Raw genomic sequence first — 20136 nt, 5'->3', positions numbered from 1 at the left:
GGGTCATGGGGTGTGTGATCAGCTCCTGGCCATTCTTCTGATTGGCTGGTGGTGAGGTTAATTGGGAGTCACTATCATCAACCTTCTGTTCCAACAGGTCTGGGGTCTCCGTGTTTGTGGGCAGCACACAATTAACTTCTTCCACCTGGTGGGGGTTTCAGTATCTGCAAAACAGCTCAGAGGACCTGGCTCAATATTATCTATAGCCCTTGAGGGGAAACTAAAGGTCCTTCACTTTGTTTAATGATTAAAGTATTATTATTTTGTCTTGCTTGACTGTTTTCCCTTATTTCTGCATTTTCTCACTTCTCTGATTAAAGTTACTCTTTGGAACTCGGGGAAGGCCTAGGAGGCTAAGGTTTTTCTACAGACAAGAAGCAGGCAGAGGACGTGGGGGGGGGGCATGTGGGGGGGTGTCTTTTATGGGAAGGCACCATAGAGCCGTGTTCAGTTATAACACCAAGTTAACAGTTTTCTTTTTAATTGGAGTATAGTTGATTTACAATGTTGTGTTAATTTCTGCTGTATAGCAAAGAGATTGTTATATATAATTCTTTTATGTTTTCCATTATGGCTTATCATAGGATATTGAATATAGTTCCCTGTGCTATGCAATAGGACCTTGTTTTTATCCATTTTATATATAATAGTTTGCATCTGCTCATCCCAACCTCCCACTCCATCCCTCCCCCAGCCCCCTCCCCCTTGGCAACCACAAGTCTGTTCTCTATGCCAGAGTCTGTTTCTGTTTCATAGATAGGTTCATTTGTGTCATAATTTAGATTCCACATATAAGTGATATCATACGGTATTTGTCTTTCTCTTTCTGACTTCACTTAGTATGATAATCTCTAATTGCATCCATGTTGCTGCAAATGGCATTATTTCATTCTTTTTTTTAAGGCTGAGTAGTATTCCATTGTATATATGTACCACATCTTCTTTATCCATTCATCTCTCGATGGACATTTAGGTTGTTTCCATGTCTTGGCTATTGTGAATAGTGCTGCTATGAATATCGGGGTGCATGTATATTTTTGGATTATAGTTTTGTCTGGATATATGCCCAGGAGTGGGATTGCTGGATCATATCATAATTCTATTTTTAGCTTTCTGAGGAACCTTCATACTGTTTTCCATAGTGGCTATACCAACTTGCATTCTCATCAACAGTGTAGGAGTGTTCCCTTTTCCACATCCTCTCTATATGCTTACCTTTTTAATGCTATTTTCTATGCCATTTTTTGACAATGCCATTCTAAATAGTGTCATAATTTAAGTGCTCTGCTATTGAATAGTCTCTAATATTTTGCTGTTAAGGCTTCAAAGAGTATTCGTGTATATAAATCCTTGACTAGATCTCTGCTTATTGCTCTGGTATAAATTCCTGGATAGCAGATTACTAATTCAGTGAAATTTGAACCATTTAAAGGAGCTTCACACAGTTGTAAAATTTCTCTCCAGAGGTGGCTGACCCACTCTTGAATCTCTAATGGGTTTTAACTATAAAGCATTGACATAGAACTTGTATAAAAACGGACTGTCAGACATGCAAATATTTTAAGAAATAATGAATATGGTTCCTATTAAGAGAGTATACAATTTGCCTCACATGGCCATGTGCTTTAGAAACTTTGTAACATTTAATTCTCACAATGACACTTTCCCCTGGTACTTTTATCCTCATCAATAAAATGTGGGAAAAGGACAAAATATTTTGCTTACGGTCACATAACTCATAAAATGAGGACCCAGGAATCAAGCATTGGTTTTCTTATTTCACAGTTCATTTTTCTTTCCCCTATATCATTGCAACCCAAGAACTTAAATCAGTTTTTCAGAAGTGAATACTTGGGAGGAAAGACGTATGGGTGAGTTGGAAGTAGTAGAGAGGAGGTGAGAAGCAGTTAAAAAGCATATTGTCTCTGTTAAAAGAATTTACAAACTGACAAAATACAGCATTGGCAGGGCATTTTAACCAATGAGTATTTATTAAAAGCTAGGGGTGCACCAGGCACAATTCTTGTCCAGTAGGCTAACAAATACAAATGATGTAACCAATTTACTTATTAGCTTATCTGATTAAACAAAATACATTTCATAGAAATGATTATAAAATGCATCATAAACAGAATATCTTTTATATTATAGATATTAGGGTACCTAAATAATTATTAATAAAAACCAGCCAACCCATATGGTAAATAGAAGTTAGCAAAACCACTAAATATTTTAGTCAGCAAAAGAGAAAAGCATGCTATCATCATGCTGAGATGGGCTTCAGCATTAATTACAGATATCCTATTTCAAAACACACACAGTCCACCTACAATCTTAAAAATGCAGTGTTTTTCATCCTGCATCAAATCACTATCATACTTTTTGGTTTAAAGATTAGTTTTGGTTTCAAAGTAAGTTAATTTAGTACTTCAGTCTCATGTCTCACAAATTCTTGACCTGGGGTGGGTGAGAATCAGTCCTATTAGTTATTAGAGGAACAAAACATAAAATGAGATAGTTTAATCCACTTTGCCCGATATTCTTGCCAATACTCAACTGAGAAGTTAAGATATACAAGTGACTTAAACCAGAACGTAACAGCAGAAGGGAAAAAACCAAAAACTAAAATGTTATTTGTTTGAAGCAAGTCTGTCCATTAGGGCTTTTTTGTTTCTTTTTGTCTTTTGGGAGAGTCATGGCAAATTCTTTAAAGGATCCTATCGAGTTTGTTGGCACACCATATATCCCTTAGTTTGAAGGTTGGTTAAGAGGGGTGTACAGGAGAGAAAAGGCAGGTGGGCAGGACTGAAAAGGCATGGAGTGGAGGAATATGTCAGTATCGCTGACACAGTCACGATAACCCACTGAACCACAATCGTCCAAGTCCGCCAGGCCCTTCCTGAGACCTCCAGAGATAGATCTGTTTTCTTCAGACAGCAGCCCTTGAAACTTCCTCAGAGAGTCAAGGTCAAATTTTATTGCACAGGAACCAAAATTATTCCCCTTCCCCCCTTTCCTGAGCTGGAGACCTCCAAGGGCAAGCATGGCTGGGGCTGCCCATCTGCTCGCTCCTCTGGCCAGCAGGGAGCACTCCACCAGAATGCCTGGGGAGCACCTACTTCAAGGGAAGTGCGAGGTATTGCATTGGTCCAAGCTTCTGGCTGGTCAGTCACCATTCTCAAGTAGCTTTTGTAAGTTGTTTTGTATCTTGAAATAAGAGAAAAGCTCCTGTTATTACATAGAATGGAGTATATTAAGGGCATATTTGCTATGGTCTATATAATGCTTGAGCTTAATCTATTTATTCTATCTTGAATAAAAAGCTACACATGGGTTAAATTTAGATCAGGCAAATAAATGCATGACTGTGGCATAGAATTCTGTTTGACAAACCACTTTAAAATGAAAAAAGATGATAGGCTAAAAATGAAAGAGTGGCACAAAGATGAAAATGTCCGTAGAGACTAAGAGAAACAGAACAAAAGCCCTGGCAACACCAGGTGTGACCCAAATGCATTCAGAGACAATGGGAAACCGGGCTTGACAAAGCCCATGTGATGGTCTGAATCAGACAAACACCACAAATAATGTTTAACACTCCTATTAGATATAACATTTCCCACGGACCCTGCCTATCTGTGGATCTTAAGACCACAGTATAGTGTTGGGCATTGAAAATGTGCTTGGTAAATGTTTGTTGGGTAAATGAACTTTAAAGAATTCAGAGCAAGGAATTTTCAAGAATCAATACTGTGAGGGAGTAGGGAACCCTGTGGAACAAAAGAAAGAGAACATAGTCTTCTTTTGGAAGAACATTCTGTGATGTCCTAGAGGCATACACAGGATAAGTGGAGAGGAAGAGATCTAATCAGTATGTGCCAGGAACATCGTGTGTGCTCACCTTGACCACACACCACCACACACAGAGGCAGGTTTTATACACGAAGCTAAGGGCCAGAGATGTTACGTAACAAGACCAGTCACACAGTAAGTGGCAGAGTAGGGAAGAGAACAGACATCTGACTCCAAAGTTCATGCTCTTTCTTCTGCACTGCTCCACCATTAATGCCATTCCCAGTACTAAGAAAATAAGTATTTACTTCTTTACCTGTAAAAGGCGTTGCCTTCATCCCCCAAATTCCTACTTCATATCTTCCCTACCTTCCCACAGGACCAAAGATGAATGGAAAAGCAGGAGTGGGAAGGTAGAGAAAGAAATGAAATAAAAGACTGATATCCAAAATATTTAAAACACCTACAAAGACAAAAACCCCAAAAGTAAAACAAAGGAGATAAATGGGCAATTTACAGAAGGAATATCACAGAAGGAAATCCATATGGCCAATATATATATGAAACGATGCTCAACCGCAGTAGTAATTAGGAAAATGCAAATACAAACCATAATGAGATTGGACTTAGATTAGGAGGTAGGAGGGGGTCAGAATGGCCTAATGATGCCCATCTTAGAGAAACTGAGGAGACGTTTGAAGCTAGACTAGTTAGTTGACAAAGTCCTGCGTAATCTATCAGTGGCAAGTGAAAAGGATGACTGAAAGGGCAGTGATGCCATGAACAGAAATGGGGAAGTTACAAGTGGGCAGATCAGGAGGCTGAGACATGACCAGTCCCTGCAGGAGAGTAGAAGGAAGTTGCTGGTACTTAGTAGAAAGAGCTGAGACCTGGCTCAGACTTTCCCGCAGCACACAGCTGCTGTCCCCCGCCCATGCGCTGCTGTGTTACTACCAGCTTCCCTTGGGGGGGGGGGGGTGGATGCTTGGGGGTGCAGACCTAGCAACAGCACATGGGTGTGGCCTGGTGACTATTTTTATACTAAGATGCCTATGAGCAATGTGTGCAACTTATGACTTTTTACAACTTCAACACATGCATTTTGACCCTAAATCCCCTCTTCCCTGCTTCTGCTTTGGGACACAGGTTTCTGCTGGTACTATAGGCCTCCTAGCCAAGTAGCTGGGCTCTGCACAAGACATGGCCAGCTGTCTGCCTGTTGTGGACGAGCTCTCCTGTTTTCCTGTCCCTCATTACAGAAAGTGGTGTCCCAGCCGGGCCCGGCAGGGGAGTGGGAAGAAATGCACAGGAGGGCAGCAGGGTTCCGTGTGCGTCCAGTCCAAAGAACACCATTGTGTGCCAGAGTGAACGAGAGAGAAAATTACCACCCCATTCCCTAGGTCAGCATGGAAGCCAAACATTTCTAAGCATTTCATCAAAAAAATTTTATCTTCAATTCTTAGCAACTGACATTTTAGAAAGGAAAACAGTTCTGGTTGCTGTCCCATACCTTCTCTAGCTTGATTGTGGATTTAAAAGAGAAAATTTCCAAGCTTGCCCACCAATACAATGATTCAGTGGGAATTATCTGTCATGCCTCGGTTTAGAACAGAAGTATGCAGACTCCTTTGCTCTCCATACTTCAGTGGTTAAATGCTAGATACCAGTTAGTATTGCAAGACAAGCATAATTTGACTCATTTGTATTTCATGTTTCTTCCCAAGTGAGCATAACTGCACTATTGTGGAAAGCCACCAAATACTTGGCATTTGTGGCAGCAATTCGAATTGAACAACTCACTCTAAACCTTTCCTTTAAGGATAAGGGTCAAAATAAAGCATGAGACAGGGACAGACATGCTGAAAGGAGAAATAAGAAATGTTAACTAGGTTTGGGCTTCCCTGGTGGCGCAGTGGCTGAGAATCTGCCTGCCAATGCAGGGGACACGGGTTCGAGCCCTGGTCTGGGAAGATCCCACATGCCGCGGAGCAACTAAGCCCGTGAGCCACAACTACTGAGCCTGCGCCTCTAGAGCCTGTGCTCCGCAACAAGAGAGGCCACGATAGTGAGAGGACCGCGCACCGTGATGAAGAGTGGCCCCCACTTGCTGCAACTAGAGAAAGCCCTTGCACAGAAACGAAGACCCAACACAGCCATAAATAAATAAATAAATAAATTAATTAATTAAAAAAAAAAAAAAAAGAAAAGAAATGTTAGCTAGGTTTAACTCTGGGGATATTTCTGGGTGCCTACCTTCTCCTGTTCACCTCCCTATTCAGTGGCCTTATCCCCCAGGCCTAAGGTTGGATTCTGAGGAGCAGTAAAAGCAGAGGGCTTCGAAGCACAACTTTGGAGTCAGACCTGGTTCAAATTCCAGTTCTGCCAACTTTCTGGGTGTGTCTCCTGGAGCAAGTTCACTTGAAACTTGGCTTCTTTCGTCAGGTGGGAACAATGGCATGTATCATAGAGAGACTGAATGCAATTATTTTCCGTATGGCGACAACCAGCCTGGGTGGAGCTGGGGGCTGCCCTCTCTGCTTGGGGGCACTCCCTACCGTGCCCCTCCCCGAGCCCTGCGTCACCCGAGACTTACCATTGGGCCCTATGGCACAGAGAATGATCTCTAACCAAGTGGGAAAACCACAAGGTCAACCAACAAGGAAGATGAGGTTGGAACGTATTTCTCAGTGGAAAATCCCCTGGCTGCGTATGGTCATTTAGGTGGCCTGTTGCACAGCCATGCGTGTGTAAGCCCTGCCCTGTGGCAGTGGACAGGCACTACTGCGACGCCCCCAACCCAGGAAAGAGACCTGTCACCTTTTCTAGTCTCATTATGTTGGCTGTAAGCTCTCGGCACAGGACCTCCACATTTAACTGTACGTGCGACCCTGGGCTGGATGGTGCTGTCTGTCTGTAAGAACACAGAGAAGAATTACTGTGGGCAGGGATGGCAAAGAAAGAAGTGGAATGAACACATTTTAAATTTATCTGACCAGAAAACTAGGTTATAATAGAAGACAGTGTGCATTTACCTTGTTCACATCAGAAAGGCCCTGCAGTAATCCTCAACTTCAGACTAGATGTTTAGGGGACTAAGTCTTCAAAGCTTAGCTGGAAATCTGTTAAGCTATTTTTGTTTAAGTGGCTACATTGCGCCTCAGCTTCCAAACACATATCAGACAATTATTCTCAAGCATGCAGTTTCTTAGACTACTTTTACTAACTCCCGATACCCTCTCTCTGCCCACAACTGCACGCATTTGCAAGGCTTACTGCTCTTCTCAGTCATGTATGTACTGTTTTATAGGAGAAGCAACCATTTACACTAGAACTTTCATAACGTTTAGGAATGTCTTTAATCAAATTTCTGTTGATGTGTGACTTTTGCAGTTCCTTCTTTAAGACCTGCCATACAAACATAATTGCCCTTGTCTAGTAATATAACCGATGTATTCACTATTTACCACTTGACTGTTAAAGGCATGGGCTCTTACTCTGAGGTCCACTGGGGTCCTATACCAGCTAAAACTGTAGGAAATTTAGAGATGTGTGTACATTTTCCCAGAGGGCTGCTCTAAAATCATTGATTAGATTTTCATGTTAAGGTTAAGAACCATGGTCTGCATCTCCTTTCCATTTCTTGGTTGTAATTTAATTTTAGATGTGAAGTTTTTAGATGGCATTGACTGGTCTAATTTATTTTATGTAGGATCCATTTTTGAGACATAGGTACTTGGTAACTTATCGATGATTATCTAAATATTAAGAAAGCAATCAGATGTTTTTCATTGAGTAGTACTGAAACAGTTTTTTCTTTGTCCTTGATCCATAGTATCAAAATCCTAGATCCCAAAAAGGAAACTGAATCTGAATCTTCTGATTTCTAAATGAGGTATCTGAGACCCAGAGTACTGATTTATCCACACGAAATTCTGACAATCCAGACCTTCCCATCATGGGTATTCCCTGACCTCACATAATATGTGATCTTTGTGATTTTCCCTTTAAATGGTTGTTTTTCAAATTGTATCTCCTCCTGGATTGATTATTTAAATAGTAGAATAAGTATTCCACTTGCCTTCCATTAGTGGAATTTCCCCCTCATCATCATCGTTAATTAAATGATAACAGGACATGAGGTACATTTTCCTAATAAAATCAACCCCTTATATGATAGTGAACTAATAGTTTGCAATAATGTAGAGCTACCTCCTAGCTCTAAGTGTATTATTAACATTTTGAACAACACGTGAGAGAGTAAGGGCAGGGTATGAATTTATCCCAAACCATTCATTAGACTTCTTATTACTGGTTCAAATGTATATTTATGGTTCAGAAATAATCTGTGTACCAGCATTGCATAAGCCATAGAACAAGACTTTTAGGTGACTGTTAAGACTGTAAAGAAAGGTCCTAGAATTGTATAGTATAATAGTTATCAAAGTGTAGACCCCAGGCCAGCACCAGAAATTTGGAGAACGGGCCCTGCAATCCGTTTTACCAAGCCATCCAGATGATTCTGATACACACTGAAAATATCCTGACTCACTTCTCCGCTGTTCCTTATAAACAACCACTGGTGACTAGGTTTTTTTAGTCATATAGACCTGAAACCTGATTCTGTTAAAACTATTTCTCTGAGTCTCAGTTTCTTCATCTGTAAAATGGGAATAATAGCTATCTTATAAGGTTATGGTGAAGATATGAGAGGAAACTGTATCTGTGTGTGAGAGATCTACTGTAATAGATCTCTAGCACACAGTACTTACTCTGTAAAGAAATATCTCTACTTTTAAAACTTCAGGTAAAAGTATGCTTTAAACATGGAATACTTTATTTTACTTTTTAGAGAATGTGTCAAAATCCTCATGTAAATGGATTTAAAGGAAAGACCACTATGTCAATAGATTTAATTAGGTTAGGCATGTTAAAAATTCTGTGGTAGAAAATCTTCACAGACACATTCAACTAATTACTAGTCACATGGATCTTTATAGTGGTCAAGAGTTTTGTAAATAAGTGAGTTCATACAAAGAGTTATACATGATGAAATGTGCCGAGTTACTTGAATTGCTTCTTTTCTATGAATGTCTTGACTCATTGCCATTGTACGAAGATAAACTTGACTATTTTAATAAATGGGCCAAGGTCACAACTGAGTCTTAGGATAAGAGAACAAGATAATGTAAAATTAGGCTTGTTTCTTGCCTTATCACTGGCGACACTATAGCAACTCAAGAACATGAAGAGTCAGGTCATTTATTTCTAGGACCCTCCTACTCATTACTTTCCATATCTACACTTAACAAAATGTCTCATACAGAATGTATCCTCAATTAATGCTTGCTAAGAAGGAGGCCAAGCTCAGGTCAAACATTATACTAATGTGAACAGCAAGCAGAAGACAGCACTGGAGGGAACTGTCTTACTCAGTCTGATGGGTGTCCACGATGGAGGTTAGTGACCCCAGCCGCTCCTCCAGAGAATTAATTCTGTATCTCATGTAGAAGGTCGAGATGATTAGTGCACAGACACTGGAAAGGGATAAAAGAGAAATTCCCAATAGGTTAGTGGCCAGGACCTGACTGATGTTCATAAAACAGTAACCTCAGAGGCAACACTGTACATTTGAGGCAAGGTATTTTCCAAAATAACTTGGCTACAGAGACTTCAGAAGTCTTTTTTTAACAGACTGATGCTTGCACCAAACTTTAGAACTAGAAGGATATTGAAAATTCTCTATTTCCTCAATTTACAAGTAATGGCATTTCAGTAGTCTCACTCAAGGCCAGCCAACGTAGATTCCCGAGCTGGTGCTTCTCCTCCCACCAGGTACTGTTGAAGGCCCTGGCCAGCGAGTGTCCAGTCTGTGACTCACATTCTCTGCTTTATCTGGAAACCAAACTGCAGATCCTCCTTGGTTCTGAGGAACAGCCTAGAACTGGGTCAGGTTATTTTCAGAAGACCAACTGGCTAGAAGCTACAGGCTAGTTACAGGCTAGAAGCTGAGAGGGAACTTAAAAGAGTCAATGCCTAAGTTTTCAATAAAGGGGATGACATTTTCAAGTTGTTTGGGCCTCTATCCAGAGGACACGGGATAGATGGAAAAATAAACAACATGAACAAAGATGCTTCATAATTCAGGAAGCAATTTCCTAACTAAGAGTATCTACTCAGAACTTAGTCTTCTGCTGGATTTGGCATATTTTGCTTTTCCTTCCTTCCTTCTCACTATTTATTTAAATAAGAAGGGGATGAATATGAAAAGGTGACCTGAGTTTAAGAAAAAAGGTGTTGAAGTAGGAGACAAAAATGCCCCCCTAAAAGATTTGGGTCATATTAGAGGCAACTGAGATTCACAATGGCTCTTGGTAACGTGATGACATTATTCCTGTAGTGAAATGAATCATTAAGTCATTCATAATAAATACCCTTACTTACACAATTGCATAGAATATAAGAATATGGTGGAGAGTCGGACATTTCTGAGACTTTACTCTGGGTATGACTCCAATGGTTTCTGACTGACCTGTTGGGTGGAAAACAAAAAGCTTCTGTTTTAAAATGATAATACATCTCCTTCGCGCAGCAGTATCGCTATAGGGAAGAAGTACTTGAGAGACAGAATTATTTCCAGGTAATAAAAATCAGAGGAAATACTAACCAAAGCCTTTGCTTCTCATTTTAACCAGTAGTTACAATTCCTTCCCACATGTTGCATTCAATACATATCTATTGAGAGCCTTTTCTGTGCCAAGCATTGTGATGGAGTGACTGGTGAACAATACAGACCCCGTCCTTGATCTCCTACCAGTACAACTGGTAAGCAGTTATTATAATAATCAGTAAGTAATAATAAAATAACGTGAGTTTTACTGGTAATTTTTGAATCGCAATCTCAAAGTATTCAGAATGATGAAAGGTCTTCCACGAAGGCTGTTCACCTTTGTATGCCCCACAGTAAAGCATGGAACTGGGTACGGTTTGTTGAGTGAATAAATGAATTAACATGCCAAGACGTACAGCAGGAAGGGAGGGGGAGGGAATAGCAAAGGCAGTCATAAAGTGAAACATGAGGGCCCTTTAAAAGTTACAGGCAGATGCCCACCCCTGCCCCCCAAATAATCCATTCCTTACCATGCCCAGGGAGACTCTTGGCTTTTCCTTCAGGCACTCTGTTCACAAGGGCATCTGCCCGAGTTGGTTTTGCTTCTCCCTTGGAGACATTCAGAACTGTCTGGGATTCTGTCACATGGAAATCTACCAAGATGAAACGGGGCTGGGTAAGCTTTCTCCCCAGTGCATTTAAACACACAGGATCAACCACAAAGCAAATCAATCCCTTAATATGTATAATGGCCAAAGAATATAAATGGATCTTCTTACAAGCTGGTTGAGTGGTTTGGGGATGAAATCCAATGTTGAAGCAAATAAGAAATAAAATGATATAAGGGTAGTCTGTCCTTATCCCACTGACTCATGGGGACAATTCAGCTATAATAATTAATAATATTACTAAAGAAGAGGTAAGAAAATATTGCATGTTTCTGTCTTTCAACCACTCCAATATTATGTCTATTTAAGAGACTTTTTTTTTTTCTTTTTTGTCACACCATGTGGCTTGTGGGATCTTAGTTCCCCAACCAGGGATTGAACCTGGGCCCTCGGCAGTGAGAGCATGGAGCCCTAACCATTGGACCGCCAGGGAATTCCCAAAGAGACATTTGTTAAATGCGTATTACCACATAGGCAATTCCTTTTCCTTGAACTTTCAAACTACCCTTTGTTTAGAGTCCCTTCCTAATTGTTAGCTCAGAAAGTGTGTTGTTTTTTGGTTGGATTTGGTTTTGGTTTTTGGTTAAGCTAAGGATGTTTTGTGGAGAATTAAATTTCAGTAAAGATACAAAAATCTCCCAGACCTCGAGAGTTCTCAGATTCAGGAGTCTGGGATCCAGAACTGCTGTATCCTTCCATGTCTTGCCTTCTTTGCCGTACCACTCCATCCAGATCTGAGAATTCATCGTTGAAATCCTGAAGGGAAATAATGAAATGAAGAGAGAGGCCCATTTTCCTTTATTCAACAGACAGGACTTTGTAACCTCTAGGCCTTTCACTTAGGCCTGACCTACAAAAAATGGAAAAGAAGGAATGATTACCCCATACTACTGGGTTTCCTCAACAGATCACAGAGTATCTGGTTACTGATTTTTCTGGGCAGTTAGAATTCTGTTAACAAACAGTGGCCAACTCGTTTGAAACAACAAATGTCTAGGGAAAAAACTGGGATGCTGATGTTTGAAAAGCTTCTAGGGTAAAGCTAGAGAAGTCTCATTAGCATTTTGTAATGAGAAAAAGTGACCAAAACAGACATATACAAGACAAAAAAGTAGCTAGAAAGTTCTAGATGCATGTTCTAAATGCAGAGAAAGGTTTTTCTCAAATTATAGTTTTAAAAAGGTATTGGAAATAGAAAAGGGAAAATGGCTTTAGCAAATTAGACACCGAAAGGAAAGTTTTAGCTTTTTTCTTCCCTCGAACAAATCAAAACAGGGTCAGTAACATTACTTCTAAATGACAAAAGGGTGAGAGAGGAGTGAGGAGTCGGGGGGAAAAAGCAGGCTGTTTTTACTGTGTATCCCACGTGTTCCCCAAAGTGCTTAGGAAATGAAGAGACAAGACGCGTAACTAAAATGTCTCGGTGAAGGTACAATTCGGCGAGCTTTTCACAATTTATTTAGCTGCCAAGTGAAGGAGAGGAGACATATCTTGTAAGCAAATTACCAGCCTTTCACCTTCAACTAGCTGCCTCTTGATCATTTCAATAGTCATTTCAATTTCATGCAAGAATTTATAGGGGAAGGAAAATTTTAAAATTCAAGTCTCCTCAATTTAATAATTATTAATTGAACACCCACTACGGGTCAGGCAGTATGCAAGGCTCCACACACATATGACTGCACCTGATCTTCACAGCCACGTCAGGAGCCTGGCATTTTACTGGATGAGGAAGCTGAGTCAGAGCAGTTAAAGAGCTTGCCCCATGCCATAGCTCAGCTGGGTGGAACCCAGATTTGAAACCATGGTTGAGGGATTCCAAATCATTAAGTGTTTCATTCTATTTTGTACTGTTTCTCACTATTTTTTAAGGTAGATTTTTTTTTAAAAAATTGGGATAAAATTCACCAGTTTAAGTATACAATGTAGTGGTTTTGAGAATAATTACATTGTCGTACAACCATCACCACTGTCTTATTTCACAATACGTCCATCTCCCCCCAGAAGGAAACCCTTTACCCGTTAGCAGTCACTCCCAATCCCGTCCCTTGGCAACCACTAATGCATTTTCTGCCCATATGGATTTGTCTATTCTGGACATTTCATATACATGGAATCATACAACATGTGGCCTTTTGTGTCTGCCTTCTTCTACTTAGCATAATGTGTTCTAGGTTCGTCCATGTTGTATTATGTATCAGTAGTTCTTCATTTTTATGGTCAAATAATATTTCACTGTATGGATATATGACATTTGATTTATCCATTTATCAGCTGATGGCTATCAGGATTGCTTCCACATTTTGGCTATGATGTATAATGCAGCTATGAACATTCTGGTTTAAGTCTTTGAACACGTTTTCAATCCCTGTACTTTTTAACAGCTCTCAAAACAAAAAAAAGATTTGTAGGGCTTCCCTGGTGGCACAGTGGTTAGGAATCCACCTGCCAATGCGACAAGAGAAGCCACCGCAATGAGGAGCCCACGCACCGCAACGAAGAGTAGCCCCCACTCGCCGCAACTAGACAAGGCCTGTGCGCAGCGACGAAGACCCAACGCAGCCAAAAATAAATAAATAAAGTTTAAAAAAAAAAATGTAGATGTTGAAACTCTGGGCTCATACCGCTTCACCAAAGGTATTAAAATTAACGATTATCAATTTGGGAACAACCATTTGAACAACACGGCTAGGACTCTCTTGGGCTTGCATGATACCATCACAGGTACAAATCTTGTACAAATCGGGGGAGCTACTTCCCGTTCGAGATTTACTCTGTAGTCAGAAAGTCTAAGGGAATCAAAGAATCTCTACCTCTTGGGCATTACAGCTTTCTTCTTTTACAGTTATTTCTGGGTATCCCTCATCTTCTCTACTAAGCTGTAAAGACTTTGAAGGCAAGAACTAGTTTTGATTTTTCCTGGTGTCCTTATGGGTACACTAGCATGGTGCCTTGAACATAGAAGGCATTCAACGACTTGTGGGATGAATCATGCTCTACCTAAATAGACTGGTGAATCCCTCTAAAACAACACTGACAAACAAACAGAGCGAGATTTGCTGAATACCTCCATGGACCAGTAACTGGCTAAAACAGTGCACTATCATGTTTCTTTTCTTTTGCAGGATGACTCTTCAATTACCTGAAAAAGTTGATGACCTCCTATGGTCCCCTCTTCTTCAGGACAGAAATGCCCTGTTTCTTCAACTTTGCCTCCAATACTGTGGCCCTAAGTTCCTCCCGCACCCTGGTCATGGTGTAAGGAGAAGTGTGATTGTGGGACCTACTCACTTTCTTTTGCATTTAGATAGTTATGCAGGCAACTCACCAGAGGCAGAGATGAAGGGCGGTCTGCCTGGAAACTGTTTTCAAGAGAAGATGGATTGGGACTGTTGCCAACACTTGTAGTCTGAAATTATCGAAACAAAATTACTTTTACAAAATGAAAAAACCAGATCAACTACAAAACCATAAGAAATACAGAAGAGAGACAGCAATTGAGGCTCAGAGATGTTGTACTCACTTCTAAGTGTCCACACACAGATTTTAGTAGTTTGTAAGTTGAATCTCTGGAGAGTAAGGAGACAAATATGTACTGAAAAACAAAATAATTATTATTTAATTATTAACAGATACCGCTCGACTAGAAGTGAGTGTTCAGAGTTAAAATATTTATCTGTATATTTTTTCATTTTCAAACACCATAGACTATATTCTATACCGAGTCTATATTCTTATTCCGCTCAACCACACATTTGGTTTTTATTCCATTCCCGGAATAAAGTGAATATATTCTCCCACAATAGCAACAAAACTCTCAAACCCAACTTAAATAATACAGAAATGTAGAGCAAAATGAAAGCTCCGGTGCTCTGACATAGGTGCCCCAAACAAGCATGGATGGAAAAGACCTGGATAGTAAAGAAAGGCCAGTTGTATTCGCCAGGTCCTCTTTTAAGCCTCTCTCCCTCCCTTCCCCGTCCCCCTTTTAGAAGGTATTTAACAATTCCCAAGGGTCTGCTTTCTCTGCTCTGACCTAGATTTCCATTGAAAATGTCCCAGCCACTCTAAAAGGCTCATTCTTTTTCAAGCCACTTCCAGATTCTTTCTTGTACAAATATGGAGATTTTTCTGGTGAATGCTTATAAGTAAGATATGGGAAAGAAGTCAAGTCAGAGCTAGACAAGTAATTTGGAGACAAATAACACAAGAAAAAATGATTTTACCATAAACCACACGTTGAGAAATAAAAAAGTTCACACTTTTTCCATCTATTTGAGCCATAGCATCTTTTCACACCCCCTTTCCAAAGTTTGTGATTACCCTCTCTTACATTCCCATGAGAGAACCTGATATACTTTCCAAGCAAATACTGTATTCCAAAGTAGTTAACATTACGGGTTCTGGCATTAGACAGACCGGGTTGCAAATTCTGGCTCTGTTACCTACCAAGTGGGTGACACTGGGCAAACTCTTAGTTTCAGTTTTCTTAACAGCCCCCAACCCTTACAGTATGGTAGTGTGGAATAAACGTGTAAATATAAGGAAAGCATTTTGTGTACGCCTGGCAAGAAGTACCTGATGCTTGTTAGCCATTCGTATTAAAAAAAAAAAAAAAAAAAAATCTAGAAACAGATATTAACATATTTCCTAGCTCATCAGAATAGCCTCTTTTAATCTTTCCTTCTTTCTCCTTCCCCCTTTAAGTTATTCAGTATGATTAGAAATGAAATGTAGCTTTTATGCTTTCATAAAAATAGTAGGTAAAATATTAAAAAAGAATTTCAAGTGAAACATGAATAACCAAACCATTCTACTCTCTCTCTCCTGCCAAGGTGAAACACCCATCGCTCTCCATGCAAATATTTCAGGTTGCCCATGTCTGGGATAGCCCAAGTCAATGACAGCTCCAGAACTTCTGTATTGAAGAGGGGTAGTTAAGGCAACCTGGAGGCAAAGAGGGCCTAGGAACTGGTCCTCAAGCTGAACTTGAATAGCAAGCCCGTTTTATGTCTTTAGGTTGGCTCTGGGGAGGCATCAATGGAGGTTATGGGGAGGCTGGCCAACCCCACCCCAGGGACTCCTCATATCGCCCTGCCACACCCTGTGAATAAGGTGGTGGAGATGGTGGCGTTTTAAATAATAATAAAGAAATGAAATATACCCCTGTAGCCTGACCTGACCTAATAGATGTTAGGGAAAAGGAAGTTGGGAAAGAATTTTACTTTTTTGACTTTGGTCAAGTAAGTATAATGAAGTCAGCAGGAAATTCAAAATTGGCAACTATTACATTAGAATAAATCACCTTGTCAGGGGAAACAACACTACACAAATGTCTAAAGGCTGTGATTTCAAAAATTAGTCTTACAGAGTAACTCCTGATTCATGGTATTATGGTTCAGGGTCTTGGTCCTCCGCAAGAAGCCCCTAAGGCAATGAAACCCAGAGTAGGACAAAGCAAGGTGCCCGCACCTGCTGCGTACTCACCCTGTCTGTGACAGTCGCTATAATCAGGGCATTTGGCACCAGAAGGGCAGTTTTGGTTTTCTTTATCAGGGTTACCGAGAAAGCCGGAATAGAGATCTGAAACAGAATCACTGAGTTAACATGGGTTCAGGCTTCACAGAGCAGCACTCCACATCTTCATGTTAACGGAAAAAGAAAAAATGATAAAACCAGCAGCAAGCTCTCCAGCCTCCGTGAAGAAAAGTGAATCTTAGAAGAGTGTCACCGAGATCTCAGCGTGGTATTTACAAAGCTGGAGGGTAAATCTGGACCATCAAGTCTACAGAAGGGTTTGGTGGGAAACCTGGGACAAGCGAATAGAATGCAAAATATACAGCCATTTTAAAGGTAATCCCAAGGCTCTAAAGAAGTTACCTGCTTGTGGTCATCTACTTTGAGCTCATCTCCACACACCCTGCTCTTTTCTGTCCTTAGGGAAAAAGGCTGAAAAGCACTGGTATAGTAGACCCATTTTTGAACAGGAAGTCTGGGGCCTGACTTCTCAGTTCTATTACTATCCACATGACTTATTCAACCTTGTAAGCTATCCTTTCTTGGCCTTGGTTTCCTGACTTATAAAATAGAGACAGTCTTACCTATTTCCCAGGATTTTCTGTGGATTAAATGAGATAATAGATGGAAAATGCCTAGCACTCAATAAAAATGTCATTCATTTCTTTTTTTTTTTGTCATTCATTTCTTCATCTGTCTCATAAAAAAGAGGATGGGTGAAATACAAGCACTCTTAAGTTCTTTTCTGGCTCAAACAATAAAGAATAACAACAATGACAATTACAGCAGCTACCATTATCAATACCTATTTACCAGATGACAATTTCATTTAAGTATGACAGTCCTATAATGTAGACATTCTAAGAGATAAGGATGTTTGTTTAGAGAGGTATATGACTTTCTCAAGGTCATAAATAAGTTACAAAGATAGAATTTGAACCAATCTGATCCAAAATAGGGGTTCTTTTTCATACAAGGTACTGCAAGAATGTACCAGATGCTGCGAAGAATAGTAGATGTTCCTGATATTTTTATGTTACAGCCCTTCAACCAGGTTTGATCTCAAAGGAAAATGGATCACATCACTTTGATCCCTGAAAAGAGAGTCACCCCCACTCCTGGTAAAAAGAAAAGGGCCTGAATCCCTCCACAGGTGCACACACTCAACATGAACATACATTTTGTAAAAATGCTTCACATATTCTGAAAGAGATCAACAAGGTTAGTGGGGAAGAGGAGGGGCTTATGTTAGTACTGCCAGCTTGAAGGACCAAAACTAAGCTTTCAATTTTCTTATATTTTAACTTAGAAAGTTTGCGTTCATATTTAGGTTTATGAGATGGAGTTGTTCTACTGCCCCTCCAAGTTCCTGATGGGAAGACTATGAAGAATGAGGGGCTAATCTAAATTAGACACTAAAGAAAAAAAACTATTTTGCCAAAAACTCTACCCACAAAACTTTTGAAGTTGGGGAGATAATTCAGAAGTGATAAATTGGGATTACTTTGGGAAAAAGAATTTAAGATCTTCCAAGATAGATGATGATATAAAAATGAGTCTAATTTCGTTTCTCAGCAGCAACACAAACACACAGTGATAAGGGGCTATAAATTTGGATTTTTGCAGAATGTAAGGCATGGAACACCCTTAAGAAGGAGTTTCACTCAATTGCTTCATGAGTATAAGTGACTAGATAACATCTGAGAAATAAAGCATGAATCACTTCTCTGTTTGAGCCTGGATGCAATGTGCATATACATGCCTTTAATTTTACTAGCATCTAAAAATACACACAGGCTGAGGAAAAGGTTCTGATTAAGGTTACACTTTAGGGTGCTTAGAAAATTCCCCTTCCTAGAGCAGATTGCTTGCTTGCTTTTAGTTCACATTGGATCATGTTGGACCAAGGTCCGTTGGCAGTGAGCAAATTCTGCCACAGAGCTGAAGCCCACATCTCCTTGACACCATCCTCAGTGGGTAAGGAATGTGCAAGTCACTATCATGGTTCTTATCTTCCCACCCCCTCTTGTCTCTTAGATTAGATACAGCACATGCAAAAGCAATCCCACATGTCCTTGTCTTTAAAAAACCAGGTCACTCCTTTTAGCTTTTTTTGGTCAGTTCTTTCTTAGGTAGAGATAGGATTTTGAAACCATTGCTAGAATCATATTGGCTTGAAATCACTTACTGGCTTTGTGAATTCCCCATCCTTTAACAAAGGCTAATTTTTTTAAAAAATTATTTATTTTTTGGCTGTGTTGGGTCTTCGTTGCTGCGTATGGGCTTTCTCTAGTCGCGGAGAGTGGGGGCTACTCTTACTTGCGGTGTACGGGTTTCTCATTGTCGTGGCTTCTCTTGTTGCGGAGCATGGGCTGTAGGCATGTGGGCTTCAGTAGTTGCAGCACACGGGCTCAGTAGATGTGGCTCGCGGGCCCTAGAGCGCAGGCTCAGTAGTTGTGGTGCACGGGCTTAGTTGCTCCACAGCATGTGGGATCTTCCTGGTCCAAGGCTCGAACCGTGTCCCCTGCATTGGCAGGCGGGTTCTTAACCACTGCGCCACCAGGGAAGCCTGAGGCTAATTCTTTGTTCACTACTGTTTTCAACCCCTGCTGCTTTGGTCAGAGGTGTTGGCTCTCTCTATTCCTGAGAATTATCTTTATCCCACGGAACTGGAGATCAGTACTACCTAGTTCCCTTCCCCACTCCATGAACAAGTGCTTATAATCCAGAAATCTAGAAATATGGTGCAATACTATTCAATATTGCTTTGCATTATACTGATTCAAATAATACTGTGAATCTAAACTATGTTTATCTAAACTCTATACAATAAAAATTACATGTTTGATGTTAGTCTGCTGACTCAAAACCAAAATAAAGAACTTCCATTATATTTGTTAAGTGGTCTTTATTTATAAGACTGCCAGTGGCTTTAGGGAGAATATTTAAATAAAACATATCTACCAGTCAAAACAAAAGGAGTTTTTAATCAGCAACTTCAAGAGTATAAAAGCTGCCTATTCATAATCATGAATCAGAATGATTAAAAACTCACTGAGGTCACGCAAACCCCAGGTGTTTCTCTGACACCTTGTTCTGGTGGCCTGACTGAACTGTGTGATGTGACATCACAGCTCAAAGGGAAAGAATGTCAGTAGGATGGAATTAGTTTTTTCCTTCTCAGGCCAAAGTCCCAAGGGCCTCGTTTTAGAAGGTGATGCCCTGGGAAAACTGCCAACTTCTTCAGGCTATTCTCCTTAATGGCTCAGGTATCATGGGCCTCTGCTCCCCTAAATCTGTGTTTAGTGAGAAGGAAAAGATGTCAGTGTTCACCGGGGATTGTGGGTATGTGACTCCCCCAGACTAGGCCTAAAATGCTCCAAATCCTGCTCATTTTGTGCTGGTGACAAAGTGAGCTCTAATAAGTATCTTATTTATAGGTCTGTTTGCCTAGATATCTCTGATGGTAACTGTGTGAATATGGTATAAAATTCAAATTTCTTTAAAGAATTGTTTTGGGTTGAATGTATGTCCTTGAAACAAATTATGACA

The 20136-nt window shown here is 40.3% G+C and overlaps 1 protein-coding gene across 3 annotated transcripts in view; it reads right to left on the bottom strand.

The window, feature by feature from the left end:
• Nucleotides 1-3075: 3075 nt before the first annotated feature.
• The window catches only part of GRAMD2B (GRAM domain containing 2B), a 104770-nt gene continuing 87709 nt past the window's right edge, over nucleotides 3076-20136 (bottom strand). For all 3 annotated transcript variants that reach the window (XM_059916975.1, XM_059916977.1, XM_059916976.1), the window contains exons 6-14: nucleotides 16555-16650; nucleotides 14591-14662; nucleotides 14396-14476; nucleotides 11712-11823; nucleotides 10930-11052; nucleotides 10234-10321; nucleotides 9222-9326; nucleotides 6610-6703; nucleotides 3076-3207 (exon numbers count right to left, since the gene is read on the bottom strand). In XM_059916975.1, coding sequence (XP_059772958.1) covers nucleotides 3166-3207; nucleotides 6610-6703; nucleotides 9222-9326; nucleotides 10234-10321; nucleotides 10930-11052; nucleotides 11712-11823; nucleotides 14396-14476; nucleotides 14591-14662; nucleotides 16555-16650 — 813 coding nt within the window. In that variant the 3' untranslated portion in view covers nucleotides 3076-3165. The remainder of the gene's footprint in view (nucleotides 3208-6609; nucleotides 6704-9221; nucleotides 9327-10233; nucleotides 10322-10929; nucleotides 11053-11711; nucleotides 11824-14395; nucleotides 14477-14590; nucleotides 14663-16554; nucleotides 16651-20136) is intronic.

The sequence above is a fragment of the Balaenoptera ricei genome, chromosome 3 (assembly GCF_028023285.1).
Source record: "Balaenoptera ricei isolate mBalRic1 chromosome 3, mBalRic1.hap2, whole genome shotgun sequence".
Classification (NCBI taxonomy): Eukaryota; Metazoa; Chordata; class Mammalia; order Artiodactyla; family Balaenopteridae; genus Balaenoptera; species Balaenoptera ricei.
The sequence above is the reverse complement of the archived record's forward strand: the minus strand, read 5'-3'. Positions and strand labels throughout refer to the sequence as shown.